Source organism: Pogona vitticeps, chromosome 11, assembly GCF_051106095.1.
Source record: "Pogona vitticeps strain Pit_001003342236 chromosome 11, PviZW2.1, whole genome shotgun sequence".
NCBI classification, from domain to species: Eukaryota; Metazoa; Chordata; class Lepidosauria; order Squamata; family Agamidae; genus Pogona; species Pogona vitticeps.
The window spans coordinates 20,714,100-20,742,013 of NC_135793.1; the positions used below are offsets into that span (position 1 = coordinate 20,714,100).

The 27,914-nt window shown below is 44.4% G+C and overlaps 1 protein-coding gene across 3 annotated transcripts; it reads left to right on the forward strand.

Moving 5' to 3' along the window:
• Nucleotides 1-27,815, forward strand: IDS (iduronate 2-sulfatase). 3 transcript variants are annotated; one of them, XM_020801022.3, is made up of 9 exons: nucleotides 1-131; nucleotides 16,110-16,246; nucleotides 18,513-18,690; nucleotides 19,056-19,144; nucleotides 20,098-20,298; nucleotides 22,171-22,341; nucleotides 23,499-23,625; nucleotides 25,622-25,795; nucleotides 27,122-27,815. In XM_020801022.3, the coding sequence occupies exons 2-9, from the start codon at nucleotides 16,115-16,117 to the stop codon at nucleotides 27,607-27,609; spliced, it is 1,560 nt and encodes a 519-aa protein (XP_020656681.3). In that variant the 5' UTR covers nucleotides 1-131; nucleotides 16,110-16,114; the 3' UTR covers nucleotides 27,610-27,815. The 3 variants fall into 3 exon arrangements, with proteins under 3 accessions (XP_020656681.3, XP_020656680.3, XP_020656679.3); XM_020801021.3 differs by lacking the exon at nucleotides 1-131 and adding an exon at nucleotides 10,668-14,501; XM_020801020.3 differs by lacking the exon at nucleotides 1-131 and adding an exon at nucleotides 14,640-14,907.
• The last annotated feature ends 99 nt before the right edge of the window (nucleotides 27,816-27,914 follow it).

A 27,914-nucleotide genomic window follows, 5' to 3' on the forward strand; every position in this document is an offset into this window, starting at 1 on the left:
CGGCGGCTCTCTTCCTCTTTGCCCTCTTCCTCCTCCTCCACGGATCCTCTGGCACGTTTGCAGGGATCCGGAGAGCTGCTCCCTCTGAAAAGCACAGGCGCTCCTTCCGGCGAGGGGCTGCGGGCGCAAAGGTCGGTCCCTTGCAAAAGTCGGTGCGCGTTCAGAAAGCAAGGCGCCCGTGTGACCCCTTGCTTGCTTTTCCAGCTTTAAAGTTTGAAACGGTTTACTTCGCTTTACTTACTTACTTACTTACTTACTTACTTACTTACTTACTTGCTTGCTTGCTTACTTGCTTGCTTGTTTACTTACTTACTTACTTACTTACTTACTTACTTACTTACTTACTTACTTACTTACTTACTTACTTACTTACTTACTTACTTACTTACTTACTTACTTACTTACTTACTTACTTGCTGCTCTGGTGCGCCTGCTTCTTGGCTAAAGTTTCGTTGTAAATAGGTCTCCGGCTGCCCTGGAGCCAAAAGTGGGGAGTTCGATTCCCCCAGGGTGCCTTCTTGACAGGGGCTGGACTCGAGGATCCATAGGGTTCCTTCCAGCTCTGCAGTTCTATGATGATGATGATGATGATGATGATGATGATGATTATTAAAGTAACTTTTCAGTCCGGAATGCAGTCAAATGTACGGGGCAGTAACGTCTTCAAACTCTGCTGTGTATAAGGCTGGGTGAATGCTAATTTAGGAATGGTTTTACCATTTACATTAAATTTAGAAGTTTTGAGAGTTTGATCACACGCACCCACCCGCTTGCTGTCTGTGGGTTTGCATTCATCAGAACTCACAGGAAACGGAGGGTAAACCGGGTGGGTGGGTGGGAGGGGGGAGTGCTGTTGCCCACTCTGTGCTGCCTTGTTTGAGAATATTCCACTTGATTTGCCCTCTCACTTTTCTGTGCACCTCCCCCCCCACCAAACATGTTCTGAACTTTTGCAAAGTGTCACGTTTCCCCCCCACTCCTGCTAATGGGTCCTCTTGTGTGTGTACAGGGCTGTTTGGGGTGCCCTGTACACTCATCTCTGAACATGGGGAAGTAAGCGTGGAAGCACGGTTTACATACATGGAAAAGATCTAAGATGTGGTGGCGGGAATGTGAAAAAGTACAAAGATTTTGGAGGCTAATCTTTAAAGAACTAAACGACCTATGTGAAAAAGATACAGGATTTAATCCTGAGATAGCTCTGTTATCAATATTTGACAGTGTGGAATAGGATAAGGTGACCGGAGAGTTGGTTACCAATTTATTAACAGCAGCCAAATTAATAACAGCTAGGAATTGGAAATCAAAGTCTGAATTTCGAATGGAAGAATGGCATAATGAAATATGGAACATGGCTATAAATGGTAAGTTAACTTGTAACTTAAAGGTTAAGAAAAGAGAGATGAAAAAGAATAATTTCTATGATATATGGGGCAGATTTCTTGAATATGTGCTAAGAAAAGGGAAAGTTCCAAATCAGGAATCAATGCAGTTCTGGAAAAGAGGACAATAAAGGAAGAAGAATAAAGAAGATGATTACTGCAAGTAATCTAGGGTGGTGGGGAACACGGTTGATTTGTATTTTGATGTATGTACAGGTATTTTATGTTTATGTTGTGGTTTAAGAAAAATAAAATAAAAATTAAGAGGTAAGAAGTTGTGCTAAACCATGTGCCATGCCTTCGTAGAGTCTGTTTTTGGAGGTAGTTTCTCCCTTGCTTCTGCTTAGGACGTAAGATATTATTTTTCAACATCCTGCTTATAGGGACCCATTCCATACGAACTTTTTGTTTTGTGTTGCAAAAGTTCAGAGCAAACCTATAGGGTTTTTTCCCCCCTTGGACACTGCTCCTTCTGATGTTAGGTGGGGAAGAGGCTGTTCTGGGTTTCAGGTTTTATGTCAAAGGATTTGTCCAAACTGTCCCCTCAGTTTGGGGACTGGTCATGACACCATGGCTTGATCTTGTAAGTTTGGACTAAAATCCAGAGTGCATTTATTGCCCTGCTGACATTAGAGCCAACAGCCTCCATTCTATAAATTCTAGCTTGAGCAAATCCCATTGAATAAATAGGACTTGTTGAGTCAAATCCTTGTCTGAATCCTATTGATTGAATGGAGGGGGAAGCGGTTAACATAGGAGAGAGAGACATCATGGAGAAAAGCCAAGTTGTTTTGTGCAGGTCATCGGAATAAATGACCTCCAGGTGGATGGACTACAGCTCTCGCCACTCCCAGGTAGCAGGATGATGGGGTTAAGAGTCAAGCACATCTGAAAAGCACCAGATCAAGAAATTTGAATGTAGGCAGAGTTTTTGCTACTCAGTCTCTATAATGAATTGGCCTTTTTGAAGGAATTGCATTCCTGCTGTTTATTCCATTTGGCATAAGAGGATTTTTATTTTTGTTCCTGGCAAGGCATCATTCTCCTTCATTTCCCCCCTGCTTGACATCTTGTGACTTGTAAAAGCAGAGTTTATCATCTGTCAAGCATCACTAATGCTCTGCCTTTTCTTAGGATTTGTGTGTATGAGATAGAATATTAATTATGCAAATCTGCTTCCTCTCATAATGTCATTTCCAGATTATATTTCTGTATGCATTTTTGCTACTTGTCTCTATTTGACGGTATGTACCAAATGAAAGGTTAAGGAGGAAGAGACAGACAAACCTCTTCATACAATTGCTTTGATATCTTCCCATCTACAGAGTTGCAGGCAAATGTATTTTGTGCACCCACTTTCATACCTTTTAAAGATGCCTTTCCTGATGCATTTTTTGTTTTGTCTGCGGGCTAAATCCTGTTGTTGATCCCAATTAGAGGATGAACCATTGGAACTGTGTTCGGTCAAGACTCACGTAAGTCCTGTTGATTTAAGGGATCTATCCCAATTGGGAGTCACAATAAGATTTAGCCTTTTGTATTCCGCAGCACAAAATTTTACAGTCCCACTGTGGAGTGACCTGCAGGTCATGAATGCTTAAAGGTAAAAGGTAAAGGTTCCTCTTGACAATTTGTCCAGTCATGTCTGACTCTAGGGGGTGGTGCTCATCTCCGTTTCCAACCCATAGAGCTAGCGTTTGTCTGAAGACAGTTTCCGTGGTCACGTGGCCAGCGCGACTAGACACGGAATGCCGTTACCTTCCCACCATGGTGGTACCTATTTATCTACTCGCATTTTTGCATTTTGCATGCTTTTGAATTGCTAGGTTGGCGGGAGCTGGGACAAGTGACGGGGGGCTCACTCCATCGCATGGATTCGATCTTACAACTGCATGTCTTCTGACCTTGCAGCACAGAGGCTTCTGCGGTTTAACCCGCAGCACCACTACGTCCCTTACATGAATGCTTACATCACCATAAATGGTTTAGTCCTTAAGTTAACATAGAACTCTGCAACAGGGTAACACAGCTATCCTTTTGGGAAACGTTTATCTTGATGTTAAGCAGCTCTCTCTCTCTCTCTCTCTCTCTCTCTCTGGTGTGTGTATGTGTGTGTGCGCATGCGCGTACATGTGTGATAAATATAGAGAGGCTCAACGTGCCTTTTAACAATAGCTAAAACAAACAAACAAACAAACTTGAGAGCTAGGATACAGATAGGAATTAGCTTAAGGTCACGTCAAATAGGGACGTGGTGGCGCTGTGGGCTAAACCGCAGAAGCCTGTGCTGCAGGGTCAGAAGATCCGGCAGTCGTAAGATCGAATCCACGCAACGGAATGAGCACCCGTCGCTTGTCCCAGCTCCCGCCAACCTAGCGGTTCGAAAGCATGCAAATGCGAGTAGATAAATAGGGACCACCTCGGTGGGAAGGTAAACAGTGTTCCGTGTCTAAATCACACTGGCCATGTGACCACGGAAAGATTGTCTTCGGACAAAACGCTGGCTCTATGGCTTGAAGAGTGGGATGAGCGCCGCCCCCTAGAGTCGGACACGACTGGACAAAAAATTGTCAAGGGGAACCTTTACCTTTACCTTTTACCACCCAAATGAAGTTTGTAGCAGATGGAAAGTCTTAAGTCCATTATCATAGTATAAGGAGCCCCTTTTGTAACAATTTGTACCCAAGGGTTCAAAAGACTAATTCTCGCTATCTGTCGTTCAATGGCCAGAGAATCCCACTGCTTTATTTAAAATGAACAGGTTGCCTTAACAGACACCAACTTGAATCAAAATTCCAGAGTCCAAGGGAATAAACAGATAAACAAGAGGAAGTGTTAACAGGTTTGGGGAAATCATGAAGGTTTACATTAACATAGATACTTATCCGATGACTATATGATATTTCTTTGTCTATGAGACAGGATATAATCACCCACAACACTGGAAAATGATTTGGTTGACTTGAAATCAAGGCAACAACTGCTCAAAAAACCAACATGGCCCATGATACTTCAACAAGACTAAGACATACCTTGAAGAAAGCCCTATGGAAAACTTATGCCAATAGAACTGCAGCTGGAGCACAACAACTGGAGTTATTATTGCTGCTTGGCCTTAGTTGAGCAGAACGTCATCGATATAATAGCATGTAATCCAAATCCATGATAAAGCACAGGAGGACCTTTGATATTGACAGGCAGAAATTGCTACCTCTGTCCAATAGATTCTGCTGTCCTAAAGTCTTAGGATTAAATGTCTTTTATAGAGACAAATGTGCTGCATATTTCAATAAACTGACAATTCCTAAGTATAGGAAAGCTTAGCGAGGGTTCATATTATGACCTCAATACTGATGGAAGGATGATTCCAAAGTATACTTCATGACCAAAGATTATGTTAATGTGCTATTGAAATTGTAGCCGCACCCTATGTTTGGTGATGATCAAAAAGCCTGCCTAGGCCTTTATAATTTGGAAATAGCTGTGTCATGACCTGTACACATTACAACAGGGTTTGAAATTATTCACATTGTGGTCTTGTATGTGTTTCCTCCAGAACCTGGGAAATCTATTCCTAAAGACTATAAATTCCAGTGGCTATGCTACATGGGATTCTGGAAGTTGTAGTCAAAACTGTAACCTTTCCAAGCTATGCTTTAGTCAATAGTAAGCAGGCTCAATTTAGTAGGGTTTGCTCCAAAGCAGGCATGTTTGAGATTGTTATGTTAGTATAATCAATGATGTTTATAGCCCTATTTATGCATGTTTACTCATAGGTAACTTCCTTTGTGTTCACTGAGGCTCCCTTGTAAGTAAAGGAGCTTGAAATGTAGTTTTTCAGTCCACTTGTATGTAATTTGTATTTGCAAATCCTACTACTTTCAGTGTGATTTGCTCTCTCATATGCATTTACTTATGCTCATTTATCATATTTGCATCATATCTTTCTTACAGGCAGCTCAAAATGGCTTACATGCTTCGTTTCCATCTATTTTATTATCACAAGTCAGTGAGATAGATCGGGCAAATAGATAGTCACTGGTCCTTGACCATCTATTGAGCTTCATAACTAGATAGGGAAATGAACCTGATGTTTCAACCATTATACATACACTGGCTCCTAATCCTACAATCATTTGCAGATTAAGCCTTATTTGACTGTTTTGATCCCATTCTTTGGAGAAAGACAGGATAAAACTGGTATAAATATATAATAAATATCAGCTGCATATGGTTGAAGTTGGATTTGATATAGATGCCGTTCCACTGGTTGAGTGCCATTAATACCACTGTAGCTGGTTTTGATTAATACCACTGTAACTGGTTTTACAGTGGCTATTTAAAACTACATGCATAATGTCTAGCAATTATCATTTAATTTAATTATGTGCTTTCAAGTCCATTTCTAGCTTACGATGACCTTTTGAGTTTTCTAGATAGAAGTGGTTTTCTAGACAGAAGTGGTTTTCCATTACTTTCTCCTGGGGGTGCTCTGGAACTGTGCTGTTTGCCCAATGCTCCACGGGCTGGATCTCCTGAGACACACAATGGGGGATCGAACTCCTGACTCCTAGCTCCACAGCCAGATACTTAACTCGCTGAGCCACTAACACACTTGAATGAACATTCAAAGTCTTCTTGTTCTTTGTCCTTGACTAAGCCCTAAAAAAAGAGAAAGGTGCAAACAACCAAAATATTTCACAAAAACAAAAGAACCTGAAAAATTACAGCTTAAGGATCTCTGAAAAAGACAATAATGCTTGGAAAGGTTGAAGACAGCAGGAAAAGAAGACCAAATATGGGATGGATTGACTCCCTCTAAGAAGTCACAGGCTTGAGTTTACAAGAGCTGAGCAGGGCTGTTGAGGATAGTACATTTCGGAGATCTCTCATTCATGGGGTCACCATAAGTTGAGGGTGACTTGATGGCACATAACAAGAAGAAACATTCATATTGCCCAAGGATTATGAGAGATGTATGGAACTTTTCCAAAGTCTGCAAAACAATGGACCTGACACTGCCTGTAAGGCAGGTTGTGGTTCTCGTGGTTGGCTAACCTTCCTTCGTGATGTTCTACCTTTCAAGGAATGGCTTCTCTTTAATAAAATGCTGGCACACCTTGATGTCCTCCTTGTATTTGAACTTCCAAAACAGAGGTGTGGCCCCATACGTTGGTCATGACTCAAGGATGCCTAATATGATAGTGCTAACAATAGCAGCAGTGGCGGTTACCAGAACCTAGGCAGTAATTGGCTTCCATGGATAACAAGTAAGTTATCTCCAGCAAGTAAAAGGAAGGGGGTCAGAGCAATTATGAATGAAAGTTCTTCTTTCCTGCCCTGGTTGCATTCAAAAAGCACTTGCTTGGCATTCTAGCTGGGTGGCATAATCAAAGCAAATTTTAGATCTTGGGTTTATTTAGCTTTTAGTGACACAGAAGGTCCTCTTCAGACTATTTATTTGTGTTGAGGAACGTGAGGAGGCAGGAGGGAGCAGAAACAAGATCACAATAGTGACAGAAGGGCTTCGTCCTGCTGAGCCCCAATATCTATGTCTTTGTGTAAGATGTGCGTTTCTCCCCACCAAAATAAAAAAGGCAGCTGGTGAGGGTATTGCTATTCAGTGCTATCCATTTATGGCAGCCTTCTCTGTCTACAGCCCTGATAGGATGTTATCTTAAGATATATACATAGGATCGGACTTGGGTACCTCAACTAGCCATGCAGCTGTAGGAGCCCTGTTGTTCTCTGTCCCATCATCCTGTGAAAAGAGATGGATGGGCAAAAAGAAATGGCCTTTTTGGGGAGGCACAATAATTTAGAAACATTGTTCTAGTACAAGTTGTTCTAGTACAGGGCCGGAGCAGTGGGTAACAAATGTGTGAGTATGCACCCGAAGGATAACAAATGTTGACCCCAGTCTCCATTTTGTCTGTAATTAGAAGGAACGGCTTGTAGTCCCTTTCTTCCTATCTAGCAAAGGCATTTGTCTGACGACAGACTGTTTTCCGCTTCCTTCCCCCCCCCCCCCAGCTTTTTTTGTTTTCCTTTTGGGAAGTTGACAGAATTTACTTAAAGCACTGCAGAAGTCTACAAAATAAGAACACGTCTTTAATTCTTCATTAAAACCTGAGGGGTCTGCATTTTGTGTCACCTTTCGGTGTACATGGGAGTGTATGCTCTGAGCCACTCTGCTATATAATTTGTCCATTAATATTCTTATCAGACCCCTTCTTCTAACCACCGCTGAACTCTGACAGCTGGAATTGGAACAATGAAGAGTTTCATATTATCCTTTTTGTTCACAGTTTGTTTGGTACCTTAATTAATCAGACGGAAAAACCTCCCCAGCCCATTAAAATTCTAACCACAAACCAACAGAGCTATTACACAGGCTGTTTGCTCTCCTGTACTTAATTCACTCACAAGAGTTAGGTGAGAATGGGCTTTTGATAGGGGAGATGTGTTTTCTGAAATACCTCTGTTGGATCTGAATTGGGCTACTAGTTCAGATTGGCCTACTTCCCCCAAGCCTGAAGCTGGGAGGGTGGGTGGGAAGGTGCTCAGAAATTTGTCATTGCAGACATTACAGATATATATGAGCAAGTATTTCAAACATTGCAAACAGTGTAAAGATTTTAAAAAGCCTGCAACTGGTTGACAAAAGCAATTATGACAATAATATGAACAGAAGCCAGAGTACTACATAAATATATACCTCTGAGTGCCATTGCACAATGAGGTGCCGAACCAGGAGTTATTTGCCAAAAAATCCTGCAAAATCTCTTTAATCCAAAAGGCTTCTTTTGTAAAATGGTCCATGGTACAAAAATAAGTAGCTCGAAGAGAAAAACCACAAAGCCCTGAAGGTAAGCTGATAGCACCAGAGGCAATGCAGCCCTCCTGCACTCAAGTACAGATACTCTATACTTGAGTTGTGGTTGTGGGTTTTCCGGGCTTGTCATCACCTCAATAAAGGTGATGACAAGGAGCTAATTGGTCCTTCCAAGGGAATGGAAGTTTCTTTCCTCTCCCACTTTCTTTCTCTCAAAACTGAAACTTTGCAAACATAGCATTAAGGGGTTCCACCCCTCCCCTGTGGACTAAACCAAATATAATAATAATTGCATGCTGTCAAGTCAATTCTGACTTATGGCAACACTTTTCTGAGTTTCCAGGTGAAGAACACACAGAAGTGGTTTCCCATTCCCCTTTTTCGGGCGACCGTGCAGCTTGCTCAAAGCTACACAGGCTGTGAAGTTATAGAATCATAGAATTACAGACCAATGGAGTTGGAAGGGGCCTATAAGGCCATCAAGTCCAACCCCCTGCTCAATGCAGGAGTACACATCAAAGCATATCTGAAAGACACTTGTCCAAATTTCTCTTTAATGCCTCCAGTGTTGGAGTTCTCACCACTTCCAGAGGTCATGGATTATATTGTTGTACTGCTCTAACAGTTAACAATTTATGTCCATGTTGGCAGAGCTGTAACTAGTAGTTTTTTTAAGTGGGGCCAGCAGCACTGTCTCTCATCCACTCTGCCCTGGGGTATGGGCATGAGCTGCCCCCCAAGACAGAGAATCCCTATGCTTTCCAAAAAAGGAAAGCAAATTGGATCACGGGCTGTTGCTGCTCATCTTCCTAACTCTCACTAGGAGATTCGCCACCAGTTTTTAGCACCCTCTCTAAATGGTGCTGGCTGGATAAATCAGACTTTTTCTATGTATAAGATGCCCCACACTTTTATAACCCTCTGGGCTCAGAACACTCGGACATTAGGCGTCCCTGTTGCATCTGAGCACTGTTGCAATTGGTGTGTTCAGTATCAGCTGACGTCAGTTCCATAAGGCTCGTGACTGGAGGAAGCTAAGCCTCTTGATTGAAGGGAGCCTGTTTGCAGAGGCAAGATACAGACCATTTTGTTCTCTCCTGAGCTTACTGCCATGTATAAGACAACCCCCAATTTTTTAGTCTAACAATTTTAGGAAAAAGTAGCGTCTAATACATGGAAAAATATGGTAATTCCCCCCCCAACCTCTGCTTCAACCACTGCCCCAAGAATGGGCAACGTTTGTTCTCCAAGTTGCCTTCACCCCATTTTTTAACAGACTACATCGGGATCTGTGTGGTGGCTTGCTTTACGCTGCCTGTTGTAAAAGCAATGGCATGTACTTCTGATTATGTATTAGTGTGAGTTTCACTGTTTGAACCCAATGAACTTGGTCTTTGGCTGACCGAGATGGGAACTAGATGATCTTCTGATCACACAAACACCTCACCACAACATTTGGATGTTAACTGCAGAAGTGCCTCGACTTACGACTGTCCCGACTTACGACCATTTCGAGTTACGACCAGCTCTGGCTGCAAATTTTTGCTTCGACTTGCAACAGAATAAAAGGTGGGGGAAAAGGCGGGGGAATTCAAATGTACTAACCATTGGTCGACGAAGAAGAGGCTGCTTCTTTGTAGCTCTTTTGCCCCAAAAGAGGAGGAGGCTTTGGACTGCCTGGTGCTGCTTTCTGCTTCTGAGTACATACATTTACAGGGCTTTGCAGGGTGGGTTTGTGCTGGGGGGGGTATGTTTCTGTGCTGTGATGTTTTTTGGTGTGTTTGGTGGGTTATTTATTTATTTTTTGGCTCTAGTGCCTTCTGATGGGGATTGCTTGCTGTGTTTGTGTGTATGTGTGTGTGTGTGTGATTTCCCCCCCCCAGCCCCAGTGTGTTCCAATGGGGCTTGCATTTATTTTTTGGTGATTTTTTCCCCCAGCCCTGAAGCATTCTGATTTGGCTCGCAGTGTTTTTTGGAGATTTTTTTTTTTTTGGCCCTGCAGTGTGTTTTTTTTTTGGCCCCGTGTTCCGATGGGGCTTGCACTGGGGTTTTTTGGGTTTTGGTGATTTTTTCCCCCTGGCCCTGAAGTGTTCCAATGGGGCTTGCAATGCTATTATTATTATTATTATTATTATTATTATTATTATTATTATTATTATTATTATTATTATTATTATTATTATTATTATTATTATTATTATTATTATTATTATTATTATTATTATTATTATTATTATTGTCGTTGTTGTCATTGTTGTCGTTGTTGTCATTGTTGTCGTTGTTGTTGTCGTTGTTATTATTATTATTATTATTATTATTATTATTATTATTATTATTATTATTATTATTATTATTATTATTATTATTATTATTATTATTATTATTATTATTATTATTATTATTATTCCCCCCCGGCCAGAATGGATTAATCGTGGAAAATGGTGCTTCAACTTACAACCATTTCAAGTTACAACCATCATTCCGGAACGGATTAAAGTCGTTAAGTCGAGGCACCACTGTACAATTTTAATACAGTAATGTGATGTCAAATCGGTTCTGTCTCATGGCAATGCTCCTTAGGGTTTTCCAGGTATAAAATGTTCAGAAGTGGTTCAACATTTCCGTCTTCTGGAGTTGCTCTGGGACTGCTGTGCTTGCCCAAGGCCACATAGGCTGGCTCTTCTCCCCCGAGGCACCGCGGGGAATCAAACTCCCAATTTGTGACTCAACCCTATTCCAGACAGCTTGTAACGCATTGATAGTAATTGTGTGCTATCAAGTATTTATTAGGATGACCACTGAGGAAATCATTTCTCTCTCCTCCTTTCCCCCCTTTTACTCCATGCTTATTCCAAATATTCACGGTCGGGAATCAAACCCCTGACTCCCATAGACAGCTCACTGAGCTATCCAGAGCTGGTGCAATTCAGGAGGTGTCTCCTAAGGGGTGCCTCGCTTGTGTGTCCATCAGATTCTGAAGGTAGACTTTGTCTAGAGGGGCGGGGTATAAATCCAAATAAAGTAAAGTAAAAGTAAAGGTTATTTACGTCATTGCTGAAAATCATTTTCTAGACCCAGGATTAAAGGTGGGAAGCTTGCGAACGATTACCTAATGCACAAAACTTGCTTCTCAAGCCAAGAAAATCATTCACTCTTTTTGAGATGACACCTAGTAACAAGTACACTTGAGCCAGAAATATATTATGGGATGCTTCTGCATGTACCTTACAGTGCTTTTGTTCCTGGGTTATGATCTATATTATGAGAGGAAAAGGTGACCGCAAGAGCGTCTTATCATTTAATTATTAGAATGCTAATGAGATGTGGCATATTTATGCAAATCTGTCTCTGCACTCAAGCTGTGCCTTCGGCTCAACCGGGAGCTCTGAAATTTACGAGAATCTCCGTATGCTTTTCCTGCAGTTCTGGGAGCAAAGCTCATGAATCTTTCAGAAACATTTTCTTTTGCAGGAAACCCCCCCCCCCCCCATGACTGACTTTAAGATGTGTCTTAAATAACAAAGATGTCAACGTTTGACCAGCATCTGTAATGAGCGAAGGCTTCCCTGCCACTGGATCATGGCTAGGAGCTCCCTCCAGCTTTGTCTTCTTTGGATTTGTGTAAATTCCTTTCAAAGCCATTTCCGTTGCTGATCCTTACCACATCTTGTGGCAAGAGGTTCCGTGGTTTAACCATGCAGTATGTAAAGGAGGACTTAGGAAAAAAAACTTGGTTGATCTTCTTCTTCTGCAGCAATTGTGCAGCTGGTCCAAGGCTACGCAGGCTGGCTTTTCACCCAGGAGACACAGTTGGGGAATCAAACTCCCCACTTCCAGCTCTGCAGTCAGATAGATACCTAAACCGCTAAGCAGAGGCTGGATTGATCTTTCATTTTCCTTGCGTGGGATTCCCACTTTTTTCCAAGTGGTTTTAATGGCAACAAAATGATTTGCATTTTCTAATTAAAACCGGGTGCATAGAACTCTAGGATCTTCCAAATGCAAAACAGGCATTCTATCCTTTAGCGATGGTCCCTCCAGAGCAGCAGAATCTCACCACCCAAGCCAGCAAAGAATCTGCCATGCCTCGAGTGAAGCAAAAAGCCTACCTTTGCTGGGATTTACATTGCCACACACATCGTTGACTGGCATTACTTTATTCGACTTAAGATTCATAGTAAATGGGTAGGCAGGCGGCAGAGTGGATTAAAAAAAACCCACTGAGGGTGACATTATACATATACAGCAATACATTTCCTGCACCGGCTGGGGATTGGACGAAATGACCACCGGGGTCCTCCCAACACTACAATCGGTTTATTTCATGATTTTAGGATTGTTCTGCTGTAATCCGGAAGCGACTGAGACTTGTAATCCAGCACTGAAATATATAATGCAAATATTAATGGGAGAAGGAATGAAATAAAGACAAACAGCTCAAGGGTTAAGTGAAAAATGCTCCCAGACAGGTTTTTTTTTTAAAAATAAGTGAATAATTCTAATGCACTCGGTTGATTTTCTAATTCCTCCAGGTTGCCAAGGGCAAGAAGAGGAAGCAATTGTCAGAATAGCATTAAATATTTCCTCTCCTGGAGGAAGGCGATTGTAAAAACTCCCAGAGAATTGCGGGTGGATGAAGGCTGAGATTTATCTGCCTCTGCTAAGCTTCCAGTGCCCTCAACTGGCTCATCCATCCATGCTGAAAATGCAATTCTTTTAAAAAACCTCCAGTTTATGAGTGTGGGTTATTCTGTACCCATGTTTAAAAACAAAACAAAACCAGGAAACAGCTCAATAATGCTGCAAAATATTGTGCCTGTCTTGCCAGCAGGAAAAAAAGGATGCCAAGCTTTACATAAAAGGGCAGGCTGAAAGTTGACCACACCCATGGCATCAGTCAAGATGGTCTAACATAGCCTCTTCTCACTACCCTTCAAAAAGTGGCACCTCGTAGAGATAAATCCCAGAAGCGGACTCCTGGACTGCAAGGAGAACAAATCTATCCGTTCTGAAGGAAATCAACCCTGAGTGCTCACTGGAAGGACAGATCCTGAAGTTGAGGCTCCAATCCTTTGGCCATCTCATGAGAAGACTCCCTGGAAAAGCCCCTGATGTGGGGAAAGTGTGAAGGCAAGAAGAGAAGGGGACGACAGGGGACGAGATGGTTGGACAGTGTCATTGAAGCAACCAACATGAATTTGACCAAACTCCGGGAGGCAGTGGAAGACAGGAGGGCCTGGTGTGCTCTGGTCCATGGGGTCACGAAGAGTCGGACATGACTTAATGACTAAACAACAACAACCTTTTTCTTAGTGCATGTTTGTGTTCTGTGCTTGTCAAGTTGGAACCAATTTAGAGCGAGGGGCTTTCGAGGTAAGTGAGATACTTAAGGATTGCTTTTGCCAGCTCCACACCCAAGCACACGACGGTCTTGGTCACCTTCTAGTGAGGCAGCCGCGGGTTTCTCTGTGCAACCGATTTAGAGGCGGCTAAGCAGAAGGCAGGGGGACCTCTTTGCGGGGCGTGACTGCCATCTGGTGGCCAGCAGTGATTCGGACGCAAAGATCTTGGCAACTTCATATATATATGAAATCGTGGGGCTCCCTGAAAAGTCCAAACAGATCTAACCCCCAAGGTGCAGGAATGCCGTGAGAAAGGAGCCCGGGTTTAGAAAAGCGCCCTCCTAAATGTTTTCCAGTGTAGTGACCTCTCTCAACGGGGTCCGTGTTGAAAGGTCCTCCCTGCCTATTCTAGTCCTCGCTGCCACTCAGCAACGTGAAGAGCCCATTGATGCCAGGAGTTCTGGCTCGTAGTCCACGCGTCTGGTGTAGCGCGGTCCCTTGTCAGCCTTTTTCCAGCCACCTCGGGAATCTTTCATTTCTTTCGCTGCCCGAGGCTTCCCTTTGGAAAACAGAAACGTCCAGGAACTGCCCACCAGCTACTTCTGCAAGTTCATCGGCGTCGGCTTTCTCCGATGATCCAAGCAAACAAAAGTCGTGCGTGGGCGTAAACAACAGCCTCCCTGCCCCCCATCCCAGCTGGGGAGGAACTTGGGACTCCCCAGAGGTGCTGAACTCCTCCTCCCACAATCCTCTACCCGCCTTTCTGCCTGGGGCTGATGGGAGTTGTAGGCATGAAAAAAAAAAGCAGGGGGAAGCGCAGACGCTCCCAGGGCTGCATCGGGAGGAGGGTCCGCAAGCGCCGCTCCGTCTCCTCGGCGGTCGATGCAGCCGCGATTACGCCCCGGTGAGCGCGCAACAGGATTGCACGCGCGTCGATCCGAGGTACGCTCGCGGAGACTTCGTTTGGAGAGCGGGGGGGGGGGGGCGTCCACTGGGTCCTAGAACCCGCCGATTCTATCCGGGCCCCAAGCCGGCCGTGCGCTTCGCCCTCCCCGCCCCCCTGCCGTGATCCCCGCCCGGCTTAGCCTCCCGGAGGGTGGAGCGAGCCCCGGAGCGCCTCCCCGGCCGGGCTTCTTCCTCCTCTTCCTCCTCCTCTTTCTCCGGAGCCGAAGTGGCACCTCGTCGCTTCTCCTCCTCCGGGGGCGAGAGGAGAGGGGCGCCGCGATGGGGTCGGGGCGGTGGGCGAGATCCGCTGGCTCCTCCGGGCTGCCCGCCCTCCTGTGGGCCGCCGGGTTCTTGCTGGGCGCCGGTGGGGCTGCAGGAGCCCCCCGCCCCCGTCCGCCGCCAGGTATTTCTGGAGCGGGGTAGAAGGGGAGCCGGAAGTGTGGGGGAGGTGGGTGGGTTTGAGGCTCAAGAGGAAAGGGCGCCGCGGGATGCGCGGGGAGTTCGGGGCGCAAGGAGGTGCCCAACCAGCGGCGTTTCGGGCGTTCCGGGGAAGCAACAGTTAGTTAAATCTGAAATATATGGTCCTTCCTTCCTTCCTGTTTCTGTGCCACATCGACGATCGAGTTCCTGGGCAGCTCACCCCGCTCTCTTCCAGCTCCTGCGCCAACAACCCTGCAATGTAGGTCAGGCTGGGAAGAGGTGGCCGCCCGCCTCCTGGCTGCAGAAACCCGAAAGGGATGAACGGGTGCGCACCGCCCTGCTGGCTTTTGGGTGCCTGGATGCACCCAGGTGGCATGGCTGGGCGTGACAGGCGGCCAGAAAAGGGCTGAAAACAGCCCCTGCCTTATTCCCTCCTTGTGGGAGAGATCCTGCCATAGGGTTTTAGCTTAGCCCCAGGGCCAGAGTCAGTGGCTGAGCCTCAGGGCGACTAGAATCTGGATCCGAGCATCTCAGGGCAACGGGGTCAATGCAGTTTCTCCTTCTCCTGGCCAAACGCAGGGAGCAGCACCTGTGATTTAACTGCCGCCCTTGTTTAAATCCCTGGAAAAGACCCTGATGTTGGGAAAGTGTGAGGGCAAGAGGAGAAGGGGACGACAGAGGACGAGATGGCTGGACAGGGTCATCAAAGTGACCAACATGAATTTGACGCAGATCCAGGGGTCATGAAGCCTCGGACATGACTAAGCAACAACAACTTGTTTAAATATCCGGACTGGTTTTTGGCGCTGTGCATCATGCTGGAGGCAGGCATTTGCTGCGGCCGCAACATGTCTTGAGTCAACCCTGGAGGTTTCCCGTGAGGCTGAATTTCTTTCTTTATTCCTATATTCCTGCATCTGGTTTGAACAATGTCATTCAGTCTCTTTTTGTGACACTACATCCATGTCTTAAGTAGTTTCTCTTAAGTCTGTTCTGTGGCTAGTTAATCCTTTAAAACAGTATTATTCTTTGTGGGGGGTTGACTTGCTGGTTTTTTTTATAATAGGGTTAAAAAGTTAAAATTAGCAACAGAACAGTTCCACTGCGTTCACTGTTCCCCAATTAGCCTTGACTCACTGTGCTCAAAACGAATGACCTTTTTTTTTACCTTCCTTGGTTTTCGAGATGGCATGAACGTTCTCTTCATCGTGGCTGATGACCTGCGTCCGGCCCTCGGCGCGTACGGAGACCCCCTCGTGAGATCGCCCAACATTGATCAGCTGGCCTCCCGAAGCGTTGTGTTCCAAAATGCATTCGCACAGGTAAGCAACGTTTCCCCCCCCCTGCGTTCGGGACTCCAAAATGCTTTCGAGTTTTTATTGTGAACAAGAAAGCACTCGCCGCTAGCGTGTCAGCTAAGAAAACCCAAAGAAAAAGAAAAATTAAAAAACGACGAAAACAATCGTTACACCTTAAAGACAAACTCCTTTATTTTAATGTGAGGGATCTGATCCATGAAAGCTCACATTACCATCTAACCGTTAAGGTGCTGCAACATTTTCATCTCTCTGATATTTTTTCTTTTACTTTTGTCCGATATGTAATTAGCAATGATTGGTTTGTTTTCAAGCATGAGTCAAGCTGTCAATTTTTATTATGTATCGATGTAGTTATTGATTTGTTTGTACCATGGATCTTCTTCTATATAGCTAGAAATGATCTCAGCGCACCTTACATGTCAGTAACATTTAAAAAGAGAGCCTCTGTCCTCAGGGTTACAGTCTAAAAAAAATAACACAAAAGGAAATGAAGTTGTTTTGTTTTGTTTTGTTGATTGTTAGATCCCCCCCCCCCGTTTCCAGTTTTTATAAAATTTGTTATTAGCATTATTGACTGAGGAGAAAGGTAGGATGGGTAGCTCAGCGGTTTAGGTCACTGGCTGCAGAGCCAGAGGTGGGTGGTTCGATTCCCCGCTGGGCCTCCTTGCCAGTGGCCGGACTTGATAATCCCTAGGGTCCTTTCCAGCTTTGAAGTTCTAAGATGATTATGATAATATAAATATTTTAAATAAATAAATGACAAATGTATAAACTCTTAGAGCTGACTTCTAAGGATGGTGGGTCCTGATTTCTTCTGCACAGCTCACAGCTAAGTTTAGTGAAGAAAACACCTCTAGTTTATTTTTTTTAATTATTATTTTCCCTTGGCTTTTAATTGTTACCTATAATGATTGTCTTTAGCATTTATTTGCTCTTCTTCATTTTTTTGCAAATCGTTGTTGTGTTATTTTTCTGTTTCTTCTATTGACAGAAGCTGTTCTGTGCATATTGATGTGGAACTGTTCATATACAGAATTTTAAAATTTATTATCAATAATCATGGCTGACGGGAAAAAAAGTTCTTTGCTCTTTCGTCTTTGTGCAAATGGACAGTATTTTATAAAGAAATAAAACAGCCTCGGAGACCACACTCAGTTATCGGCTCTCCATTTGCCTACTTTATTTATTTATTGGTTGTTCCCCTATTTTGCCTTTCCTTCGGTGAGCTGAAATTAGCACACATGACTCTTATTCTCCTTCTTTAGCTTCACAATATCTTCATGATGTTGATCCAACAAAATGAGCATAACCGGCTCAAGGTCATTCCACGAGACCCATTCAGTGAGACTCATGGCAAATTCCATGACATATATGGCAAGCTTTGATCATTTCAAAAGTGCTTAGACGAATTAAATAGAGGCTAGGGAAGTAGCCAATTTTAGCTATAGGGAAACACGCTGTGTTTGAAGGCAGATGTGCCATTGCGTTCCAGTTGCTGAACGTCCGGTCAAGATTATGAAGCTGATGGAGACTGGAGATTTCAGAGGTGCTGCAAATCCATTCTGGGTTTTAGTCTGCACTGAATCCTATTCTTCAAATTAGGGTAAACACCTTGAATGACTCTTATAAAGTATGCACTAAAACCTGGGATGGATCCACAGTACCTGCAAAATGGTAGGCACTAGATTCCAGTAGGTGAAGGGCTGATGCTTCCATATCCCACCTGTGTGATGCCTAAGAGGTGTCTCATCAACTATAGGCAAGCAACAGGTTAAATTCGGTTGTGGTACCAAAGCTGAAACTCATCTTATAGTTGTCTTATAGGGATGGGCACGAACCACTGGTTTGTGCTAGTTTGTTTAGCGGCAAAACAGATGTGGGGCACTTCAAAGCCTTGCCTCCTCCAGCAGGAGCCCATTCGGAGGCAGCGCTCAGAGGAGGCGAGGCAGAGAAGCCAGGCCACTGAGTGGCTGCCCACCCAGTGCTTTGAAGCACCAAACCCCTGCTCGGCTGCTAAACGAACCGGCGCGAACCTTCCAAAGTGGCGGTTTGTGCCCATCTCTAAGCAACACTGAAAGTTAATTTAGAAAAAAATACCTTTCCACATGCTGGTTCCCACCAGAATAGTTCCATTGTGTAAGTGGACATACTCTGATTAGGATGAAATTGGATTTAGCCCCTGAAGGGCTATATTTGCTCATCAGGGGTCAAATCTGGAACCTTTAGAACGTAAAGCCGTTGATCTCTCTTTTTATCTCCTCTCTTCCAGCAAGCCGTCTGTGCTCCAAGCAGAGTGTCCTTCCTCACCGGGCGCCGACCAGACACTACAAGGCTGTACGATTTTGATTCCTACTGGCGAGTGCATGCAGGGAATTATTCTACGTTGCCGCAGTATTTTAAAGACAATGGCTACATCACGATGTCCGTAGGGAAAGTCTTTCATCCAGGTAAGCTCGGAACTGATTCTCCATCTGTGAGACTTCTTAGGGACTGTTCTCCCCACTTCTCCAGTTTATGTAGGGTATTTTTAAAAGTACACTCCCTTTCTCCCAGAACTGGGACCCAGGCTGGCTTTCTAAATTTGAGTGTGTGTGTGTGTGTGTGTGTGTGTGTGTGTGTGTGTGTGAGAGAGAGAGAGAGAGAGAGAGAGTATGGATAAATACCAGGCTTCCCTCCCTTTTGGCCTTCAGGAAATGTGTAAAATCGGACATTTTTGAGGAGTTTTTAAGAAATGTCTTCCCCTAGGATTCCTTCACTGTCCCATGTGATCCTATTTAAAGCGTGTAAATTTTTTTTTTACATTTTTTTCCAGGGATTTCATCAAACCACACTGATGACTATCCACGTAGCTGGACCTTCCCAGCTTTTCACCCATCTTCTGAAAAATATGAAAACACAAAGGTTCAGAGCTCATTTAGAATATTAGTTTTTAATCACTTTATGGGGTACTGAGAAAAGATATTTTAAGAGACTAATCGGGGCTTAAAAAACACACAGACATTTTATGTTTAATTAAACCTCTGATATCTGTTTTATATAGTATGTGTGTGTGTTTCTATATTTTCATATGACTTTGAATACAGCTAATTGTGTTGTAATGTGATCATCTTCTGTATGTTTTAATCGACACTTTTTTCCCCTCCTTAAATCCATTTGTTGTTGTTTAGTTGTTAAGCCGTGTCTGACTCTTCGTGACCCCATGGACCAGAGCATCCATCTGTATTTGGTGTTTAATCTCAGGAATCTAGGAGGTGGCTTGGACTAAGGCAGACCCTCGGTCCAGCTGGTCTTGTGTTATCAACGTACACCAGCCGCAATTAGTGCACAAGGATTCAAGCAGGATTCTCTCGTGCCCTCTATGGAGAACCCAGCGGTCTCTCCTGCCCCCCCACCATTCAAGTACTAACCAAGTCTGACCTTGCTTAACTTCCAAAATCAGATGGAATCATGGGCGTTCAGGGTGATATGATGCTTCTTAATTTGTTGTGAGCTAGCTTGAGTCCAAGTGCCCAAAGAGGTGCAAGTGGATAGAATGGTGGACTGTGACTCAGAAGCTCTGGATTCGAATCCTTGCTTGGCCATTGAAACTCACCTAGGGAAAGGCACCAGCAAAACTGCTTCTTAAATATTTCATTGGCCTTGAAATCCTTAGTAGTGTTTCTATAAAGTCAGCTTTGACTTGACAGCACCTAACACACGCCTTGGGCCCTCGTTCCGAGGACAAGGCAAATCATTGGTGAGGAGAGATCTGGAGAGATGATAAATGATGATGTGCCAAGGAAGGTCTCACTTGAACGGCCTTCCTGTGGATGTTTTAGGCTCAAGGGTGCTTATCTTGCTTGCGTCCTTTAAAGGTGTGCAAAGGGAAGGATGGGGAGCTTCACGCGAATCTTATTTGCCCCGTGGACGTGGCTGAGATGCCCGAGGGGACTTTGCCAGATATCCAGAGCACCGAGGAAGCCGTCCGTTTGCTGAATATCATGAAAGAAAGCCGGAGCCCGTTTTTCCTTGCTGTCGGGTATCACAAACCACACATCCCCTTCAGGTATCCGAAGGTGAGGAGGATTCTGGGGAAAAGGAGCTTGTCGGAAATATTTATGTTTCTGAAATACAGTGCTGGTTTGGGGCCAAAAAATACAGCAGGATGTGGAAAAATGGATTCGGTTGATAGTCCCCATGGAATCATAGATGGCAATTGGAAATCCTTTAACTGCCTACAACCCTCTGAGGCTTTTGGTGCCATGCATGTAGGGGGCCAGGATCACACCAAATTCCCTTGAGTGATTGTGATTCATATCATTAACCGACTTGTACATGGGTTCCCCATATGTGTTTGTGTGTGTGTGTGTGTGTGTGTGAGTGAGTGAGTGAGAGAGAGAGAGAGAGAGAGAGAGAAGGGGAAATGTAAAGATTACTATCCCCCATTCATTATCAGTCAGGTATTTAAAAAATCGCCTCTTTATCAAACCACAACAAAGATTCCCTAAGTACCATCAGGTTTGATCATATGGCTTGAATCGGAATGCTACTCACAAAAGTCCCTTTCTTTGAAAAGCTTGACTGCATTTTGGCAGGGCGTTGGACCCAATCCTTAAAGGGCACCAGCCCTGCAGAGTCATATTAGTTCTTGTATACCAGTTTAGTTGCGGTGGCTCCAGCCCATGGGATCCTGGGTTTTGTCATTTGGCAGGAAAGGTTGGAATTTTGTGCTTTCATTCAGAAGAGAGGTTGTACAGCTCTTCAGTGAAAAATGGGAAATACTTCCCCAAGTCACAAATACTAGGTTTCCTTAGGACAGAGTCGTAATTGTTATAAATTGGGATAACTCCAAAGTGCAGATACATCTTTATGTGGTTACAAAAATTGTCTAGGTGAGAGCTTGCTGGTTGCATCTCACCTGGTCAAGGAAACAAATCGCGCTTGTACAACGGAGGAGAAGCTGCTGAGGCTCTTTCTCAACAGGTTGCAAGTTTTTCCTCCCTTGGTGTCTCATTTCCCGTCTTCCCCTGTTCTCTCCTTCTGGGGAAAACGATCAGTTACAAAGAGAGAGCTAGGGAAAGACAAAGAATGGAGTGGAAGAAAAACTATGGGGTCTTCGCCGATCTGGGAAACGTTTTTGAAACGTTTTTCCTGCACCTGGAATTTCCCAGTCAGCTTGATTTTTTTTGGCTTGCTGCCTGAGGGAATATGGGAGTTTCTCCCCAAATGGAACATGTCCAGACTGTGTCCCTCTTTGTCTTTGTTAACCTGTCCAGTGATGGGGGATTCTTCAGAATTACCCGTAGGCAGAATCTGGCTGTCATCACATATTGAATGTAACGTACAGCAGAATTCTAGGAAGCAGTGCAGATACAAATCAGAAAACCTTGTTCTCTGCAGATGGTTCAGACTCTGAAGAAACCAGTCATGGAAATTCATACAATCATAGAATATTTGCGTTGAAGGGGGCCTACAAGGCCATCGAGTCCAACTACCTGCTCAAGGCAGGAATCCAAATCAAAGCAGATCTGACAGACGGTTGTCCAATTTTCTCTTGAATGCCTCCAGCGTTGGAGTGCTCACCAACTCCTCCCAAGGTCATGGATCCCATTGTCGTACTGCTCTAACTGTTAAGAAATTTTTCCCCTGATATACAGCCTAAATCTGGCTTCCTGTAGCTTGAGCCTATTATATTACATGCCCTGTATTCTGGGGTGGTGGAGAACATGTCCTGTCCCTCCTCTATAGGTCTACTTTTCAAACATTTGAAAAGTGCTAGCCTATCTCCTCCCCCCCATCTTCTTTTTCTCAAGGCTAAACATACCCAGTTCTTTCAGCCTTTCCTCATAAGGCTTGGTTTCCAGTCCCCTGATCATCTTTCTTACCCTCCTCTGAACTTGTTCCAGTTTGTGGGCATCCTTCTTCTGAAACCAATTTCTCTGTTCCAGGAGTTCCTCAAATTGTACCCCTTGGAAAATGTCACGCTGGCCCCAGATCCCTATGTTCCTAAAGGACTCCCTTCTGTGGCTTACAATCCCTGGGCAGACATTCGCCGCAGGGAGGACGTGGCAGCCCTAAACATCAGCTTCCCTTATGGACCAATTCCAGAAGACTTCCAGGTGGGTGGTTCACGTTCACTTCGCTTCGGCTGTGTGCAAGATCTTGAAAACAGGTGGGGAAGTTTAGTGGTTTGTTTATTGCATCGCCATTGGAAGGTTTTGAGGCTCAGGGGTTTTAATAGCGAATAAAGTTTAGAGATTATGTGAATCTGAGACAAAGCAGTCCTTTTGAGAAATTTATGTCCTGGAAAGACATAGATGTGGAAGAGGTCCTAGATATGAAAGCAGGCAGATGGGGGATTCAGTGAGTGGTAAAAAGGCTTGGATAACTTTTTAAAAAACAAAATTGTTTGAATATTTATATTCTGCTTTATATCAAGAGAGCTGTAGGCAGAGTACGGAAAACAAGGTGGTATAAGGTGATGGGAACTCATCTGACAGTTTAAAGTAACTTTAAATAACTTTATGTGACTTAAAACTATATAATCAGTTTGAAGCTGTGCAGGATTATCCTCTTACCTAGGTTGCATTTATTGATTTATTTCATTATTTATTTAGCACTTTAATTTATATGCCACCCCATTAGTGCCAAAGGATTCAAAACCAAAACTTTACAACGAAAACACTGATACAAATAGCTGATTTTCAGAAATAGTTGTATCTCTGGCTTTGGGCAAAACATGGATGAGCCAAACCTCCTTCCACCTTATCTAAAGCTGAAGGTCCTGCTGTTTTGGACTCTCGCTGAACATGGTGCGACATGTTTCCACCACTATGTTCACGCTGCCCTTGAAGCCCACAGCAGCAGTGATGAAATGGAAGTGGGTTAATACCGTCAACTGTGATTGGCTGCAATGGCTGTCCACGGTTTCTTGCAGGATTCCTTCGTAGCCCTATTTGGAGACCCGTGATATTCCCTGTGGTCTCCCATCCCAGGGCTAACCCAGCCCAACCCTGCTTAGCTTCTGAAACCGGAAGATTGGGTCCATTCTGAGCAGTGTGATGGATGTTCTCCCAAGTCCTAACTAAGTGGTTTTGGGGGTTTTCTTTGGATGGCCTAAGGAAATCCCCTCCTCTGTGGTTCTGCATTGAATGAGACACACAAGTAAGTCACAGGCAAGCCTTCTGTATTAAAATGCAGGGAGTCCCTCTAGGAGCTGATTGGCCAGATAGCTTAGCCATGGGAAGGAACTCATTGTTTTTCAATGCTCTTGTAGCGAAAGATTCGTCAAAGCTATTTCGCAGCTGTCTCCTACATCGATACCTTGGTTGGGAAGCTCTTGAATGGCTTGGATGACGCAGGACTCTCCCATAACACCATCATAGTGTTCACAGCTGATCATGGTAAGTCCTTTTATGCCCCTTTGGCTGATTATGTGTGTTCTTCTACTTTGCCATGACATTCTTTCCTATGAGCGCATGGAATTTTACAGAGAGGGCAGTTGGGTGCTGGCTATGGCTTTCTGAGACTGTATTCATTTATTGAACTACATCAGTTTGTATCCTGTCATTCTCCCCAGAACTGGGACACAGTGGCTTAGAGCAGTGGTTCTTAACCTTGGGTTACTCAGGTGTTTTTTGGACTGCAACTCCCAGAAGCCTTCACCACCAGCTGTGCTGGCTGGGGTTTCTGGGAGTTGCAGTTCAAAAACACCTGAGTAACCAAGGTTAAGAACCACTGGCTTAGAGTATAGCTAAAAAAATAAACTTAAGGAGGAGGGCATTATAAATATTAAAAGTTAATTAAACCAGTTACTCTACTGGAATAGAATGCAGCTACAAACATGTTGGTGAATTACAGTTAAGAGTATAAAAATGCAGCACGTCTTATAAAGCCCTCACTTTTAGCAGTCTAAAGGCCAGCCTAAAGGTTTTTGTGTGTCAGGGGAAGGACATCAGGGAGGTGGCCATCCTTTCCTATCTTGGCAGGGAGTTTCCTTGTCTCTGAGCAATCATCACAATGCCCTGTCTGGTGCCTTCAGCAAATGTTCTTACAGAGGAGGCAGAACTTGAGGAGTTGTGGGGTGCCAATGCAAGTCACCAACTGAAAGGCATTGGCCATTTCTGCAGCTGGTAAATCCCTGTAATTCTGGAAAGCCAGGTTGGCTGATATGGGAGAATACAGTCCTTCAGATAGCCTGGACCAAAGTCATCATATTGGGCTTTAAAGTCATTAGTAGCGCTTTGAATTGTGCCTGGAACTTGAGCTGCAAAACAGCAGCAATTCCCCTCTCTGGATGTTTGCCTGCTGAAACCCAGAGACAGTATATCCAGCCATATAACTTCTCTTTACTTACCATCTGGAACGTTCACCAATGGGTCAACATTATTTTACAGCAAAGATGGTATTTTTCCTAGCATAAAGTTACATTTCTCTGTATCCAATAAATTTTTTAAATGTTTCCAGGTTTTTCCTTTAAGTTTCCAGACTACAAGTTCTAGATATTACAGCAACAGTACAGAAAGCGGATGCACAAGGTTTAGAAAGGAACAGAAAATGTATAGAGCAGAGTACGGAGCAGCATGATAAGAAGGGAAGAAAAAAAAATCAGATCTTGTGGCTAATAGCTCAGATCTCAGATTTTCTGTAGTCAAGTTGAATGACGAGAATGATCACCTGCGGGAATGGAAGCCCGTTCTTAGCACCGTCATTCTTTTGCAATGAATTGGTAGGTTTTATTTTTGGAAGACTAACAGTTGAGAAGAGACAATCTCTCTGGGGTGGGGTGGCATAAATGTTTGGAAGAGGACTTCCAAATGAGCTGACAAAGTCTTTGTTTACCTCCAAAACTGATCACATTGTGACTGGCGCTCTCCTAAGGTTCCTTGTCTCCAATATTCAAAGGAGTGCCTGCTTATAAGGCTCTTCTATTTATTAAAATATTTATATTAGACCAGGATATTAGGGTAGCATGTGAGCAAGAAATAGCACTAGAAAAACGTAAACATCAACAATTCAGGACTGTTTAAAAGTGTGCGTGTTGTACACATTAAAATAGAAATCCGCAAGCCAGCTATGGCCAACGGGCGTCAAATTTGGTGAACAGTTTGGTTTTGACTTGGTGTTGACATGGGGCAAACGTTAGCCCCAAATGGGCCTTCCGTTGGATTGGCATCTCATAGCTGGATTTCCCCGGCAGAGAAGGCTGTTTGTACACAGTGGATTATTTCTATTGATGGGCCACAGAAAAGGGTCTGGCAGGTCTCAATACTCGGGCAGGTGTGTATTTTCATGAGACTTAAAAGTGGTCCCATCAAAGCCGATGGTGTCTGCTTGGCTGGGGATTGTTCTTGCTCAAGACAGAAATAACACTTTACTTCCTGTTTCGGTCTTATCTAGGTTGGTCGCTGGGCGAGCATGGCGAGTGGGCAAAATACAGCAACTTCGACATCGCGACCCGCGTCCCGCTCATGTTCTACGTCCCAGGAGTGACCACCCCGCTCCCTTCTCCAGGAGAGAAGCTTTTTCCTCTTATGGACCCCTTTGACCAAGTTTCAAGGCCAATGTTCCAAGGTGATTTCCCCCCCCCCCCCCCGAAATTGATCCTAGCATAAGGAGTCGGGTCGCAACGTTTAATTGGTGCTTTGGTGCAGAGGTTGGAAAGATGGGTGAAAATTCCCAGAATCCCCTAGCCGGCATGATCCATGACAAAGGGAAGGTATGGGGCTAGTCTTGCCCCCAACTCCATCATCATTTCCTTGATGGGAAATCCGTGTTCAAAAATGTGTGAATGCACTCAGTCAGAGATGGTCGCTCTCCGTGTGAGAAAGGAGCGACAGCCAACAATGGAAGCGATGAGACTACTCTTCACCCCATGTAAACATTTAGTAAGGGAAAGGGAAAGGTTGGCCTTGACATTTAGTCCAGTTGTGTCCGACTCGAGGGCGCGGTGCTCATCTCCTTCTCCAAGCCGTAGAGCCAGCGTTTTGTACGAAGACAGTTTCCGTGGTCACGTGGCCAGCGTGACTAGACACGGAATGCAGTTACCTTCCCACTAAGGCAGTACCTATTTATCTACTCGCATTTACATGCTTTCGAACTGCTAGGTTGGCAGGAGCTGGGACAAGCGACGGGAGCTCACTCCGTTGCATGGATTCGAACTTACGACTGCTTGGTCTTCTGACCTTGCAGCACAGAGGCTTCTGCGGTTTAACCCGCAGCACCACCACATCCCCTACAACATTTAGTAGAACACCTTAAAGGGGCTAGAATGGGAATCTACGTGGTACACCTGTCTGTGACTCTGTTTCTTATCAGCAATTGGTGTTTTTTTTTTTTTGCTTTGTTTTGTTTTAACTCCTCTGTGGTCATAGAAATACAAGTTACCAGTTTCACAGTTGGGTGGGTAAGATCCAGAAACCATTTTCCCAGTCTGAGGACCTTTGGGGCCTCCAGGTGAAACTCCATTTTCATCTTTAAAAGGCTAGTTTTTCTATGCCTTGTTTTAGAAGGCAGTGATGACCAGAGGTGGGACTCTCCCGTGTTTTTGAAGTAAAAAAGGCTGGGTAATTATTTTCCCTCTGAGAGGGCTACAAAAATGGCCTTTGACCTACATGGGCTTGGTATCTTCCTAATTTCCACCCTTGCCCTCTAGACCGGTGGTTCCTAACCCTGGGTCACCCAGTATTCTTGGACTGCAGTTCCCAGAAGCCTTCACCACCAGCTATGCTGTCTAGGGTCTTGGGGATTTGCAGTCCAAGAACACCGGGATTACCCACGGTTGGGAAACACTGCCCTTGACAATAGGGATCTATGCCTTTGCAAATTAATTTCTAGTGTCCAAAGCACTAGGCAGTTCTTGACCCATAATTTGATCTCTTTCTTTTCTCCCCAATCCAGAGAAGCCCAAAGAAATGGTTGAGTTGGTATCGCTCTTCGCTACGCTTGCTGAACTTGCTGGGTTGTCCGTCCCTTCTCCTTGCCCTCATCCTTCGTTTCAAGTCGTCCTGTGCACCGAGGGAAAAAGCTTGGTTCGCTATTTCCCTTCCCTCCGTGAACCACAAGAGAATGGCCGCAACGAAGACAATGATTTTGATCCACCTGTTGCTTTCAGCCAGTATCCCCGTCCTGGAGATACCCCAGAGTGGAACTCAGATCTGCCGGCGCTGAACGATATAAGAGTGATGGGCTACTCCATACGTACTCCTGACTACAGATGTACCATGTGGTTTGGCTTTGACCCCAGCAACTTTACGGTCAATCTGAAGGTTGTCCATGGAGGGGAGCTATATTTTGAAGCCACTGACCCCAACCAAGATCACAATATGTACAGAAGCCTGATGTTTAGCCCTCTTGCTCAAAAGCTTTGCCAGATCTTGGAATGTTAAGCTTGGGACTGGCTTCCTGTCTGTAAAATTTTGCTGCAGAATTGGTAGTCGTATTGTTTTAGAGAGTTTTGTGTTATACACAAAGAGGTCTCTTGAGTGATAGCTTCTTTTGTATGAAGTAATCTCAAATGTGCTGCGTTCTTGGTTTTTGAAAGAACCGTCCTCATTAGGTCTTAGTTAATAAAGACACCTGCTTTCATTTTTCATTTGCCTTAGGTCTGTCATGCTTTTCCTTTGGAGATGATTACACCTATGGTTATGGATAGAAGAATGAAGAGGAAGAAGGGGGGTTGATGTTTATGGGG

Coding starts and splice junctions, on each gene's coding strand:
- IDS (XM_020801020.3), top strand. CDS start 14,784: ATGGGGTCGGGGCGGTGGGCGAGATCCGCTGGCTCCTCCGGGCTGCCC. Junction 19,145..20,097: donor AAAAATATGAAAACACAAAG/GTTCAGAGCTCA, acceptor CGTCCTTTAAAG/GTGTGCAAAGGGAAGGATGG. Junction 23,626..25,621: donor AGTGTTCACAGCTGATCATG/GTAAGTCCTTTT, acceptor GGTCTTATCTAG/GTTGGTCGCTGGGCGAGCAT.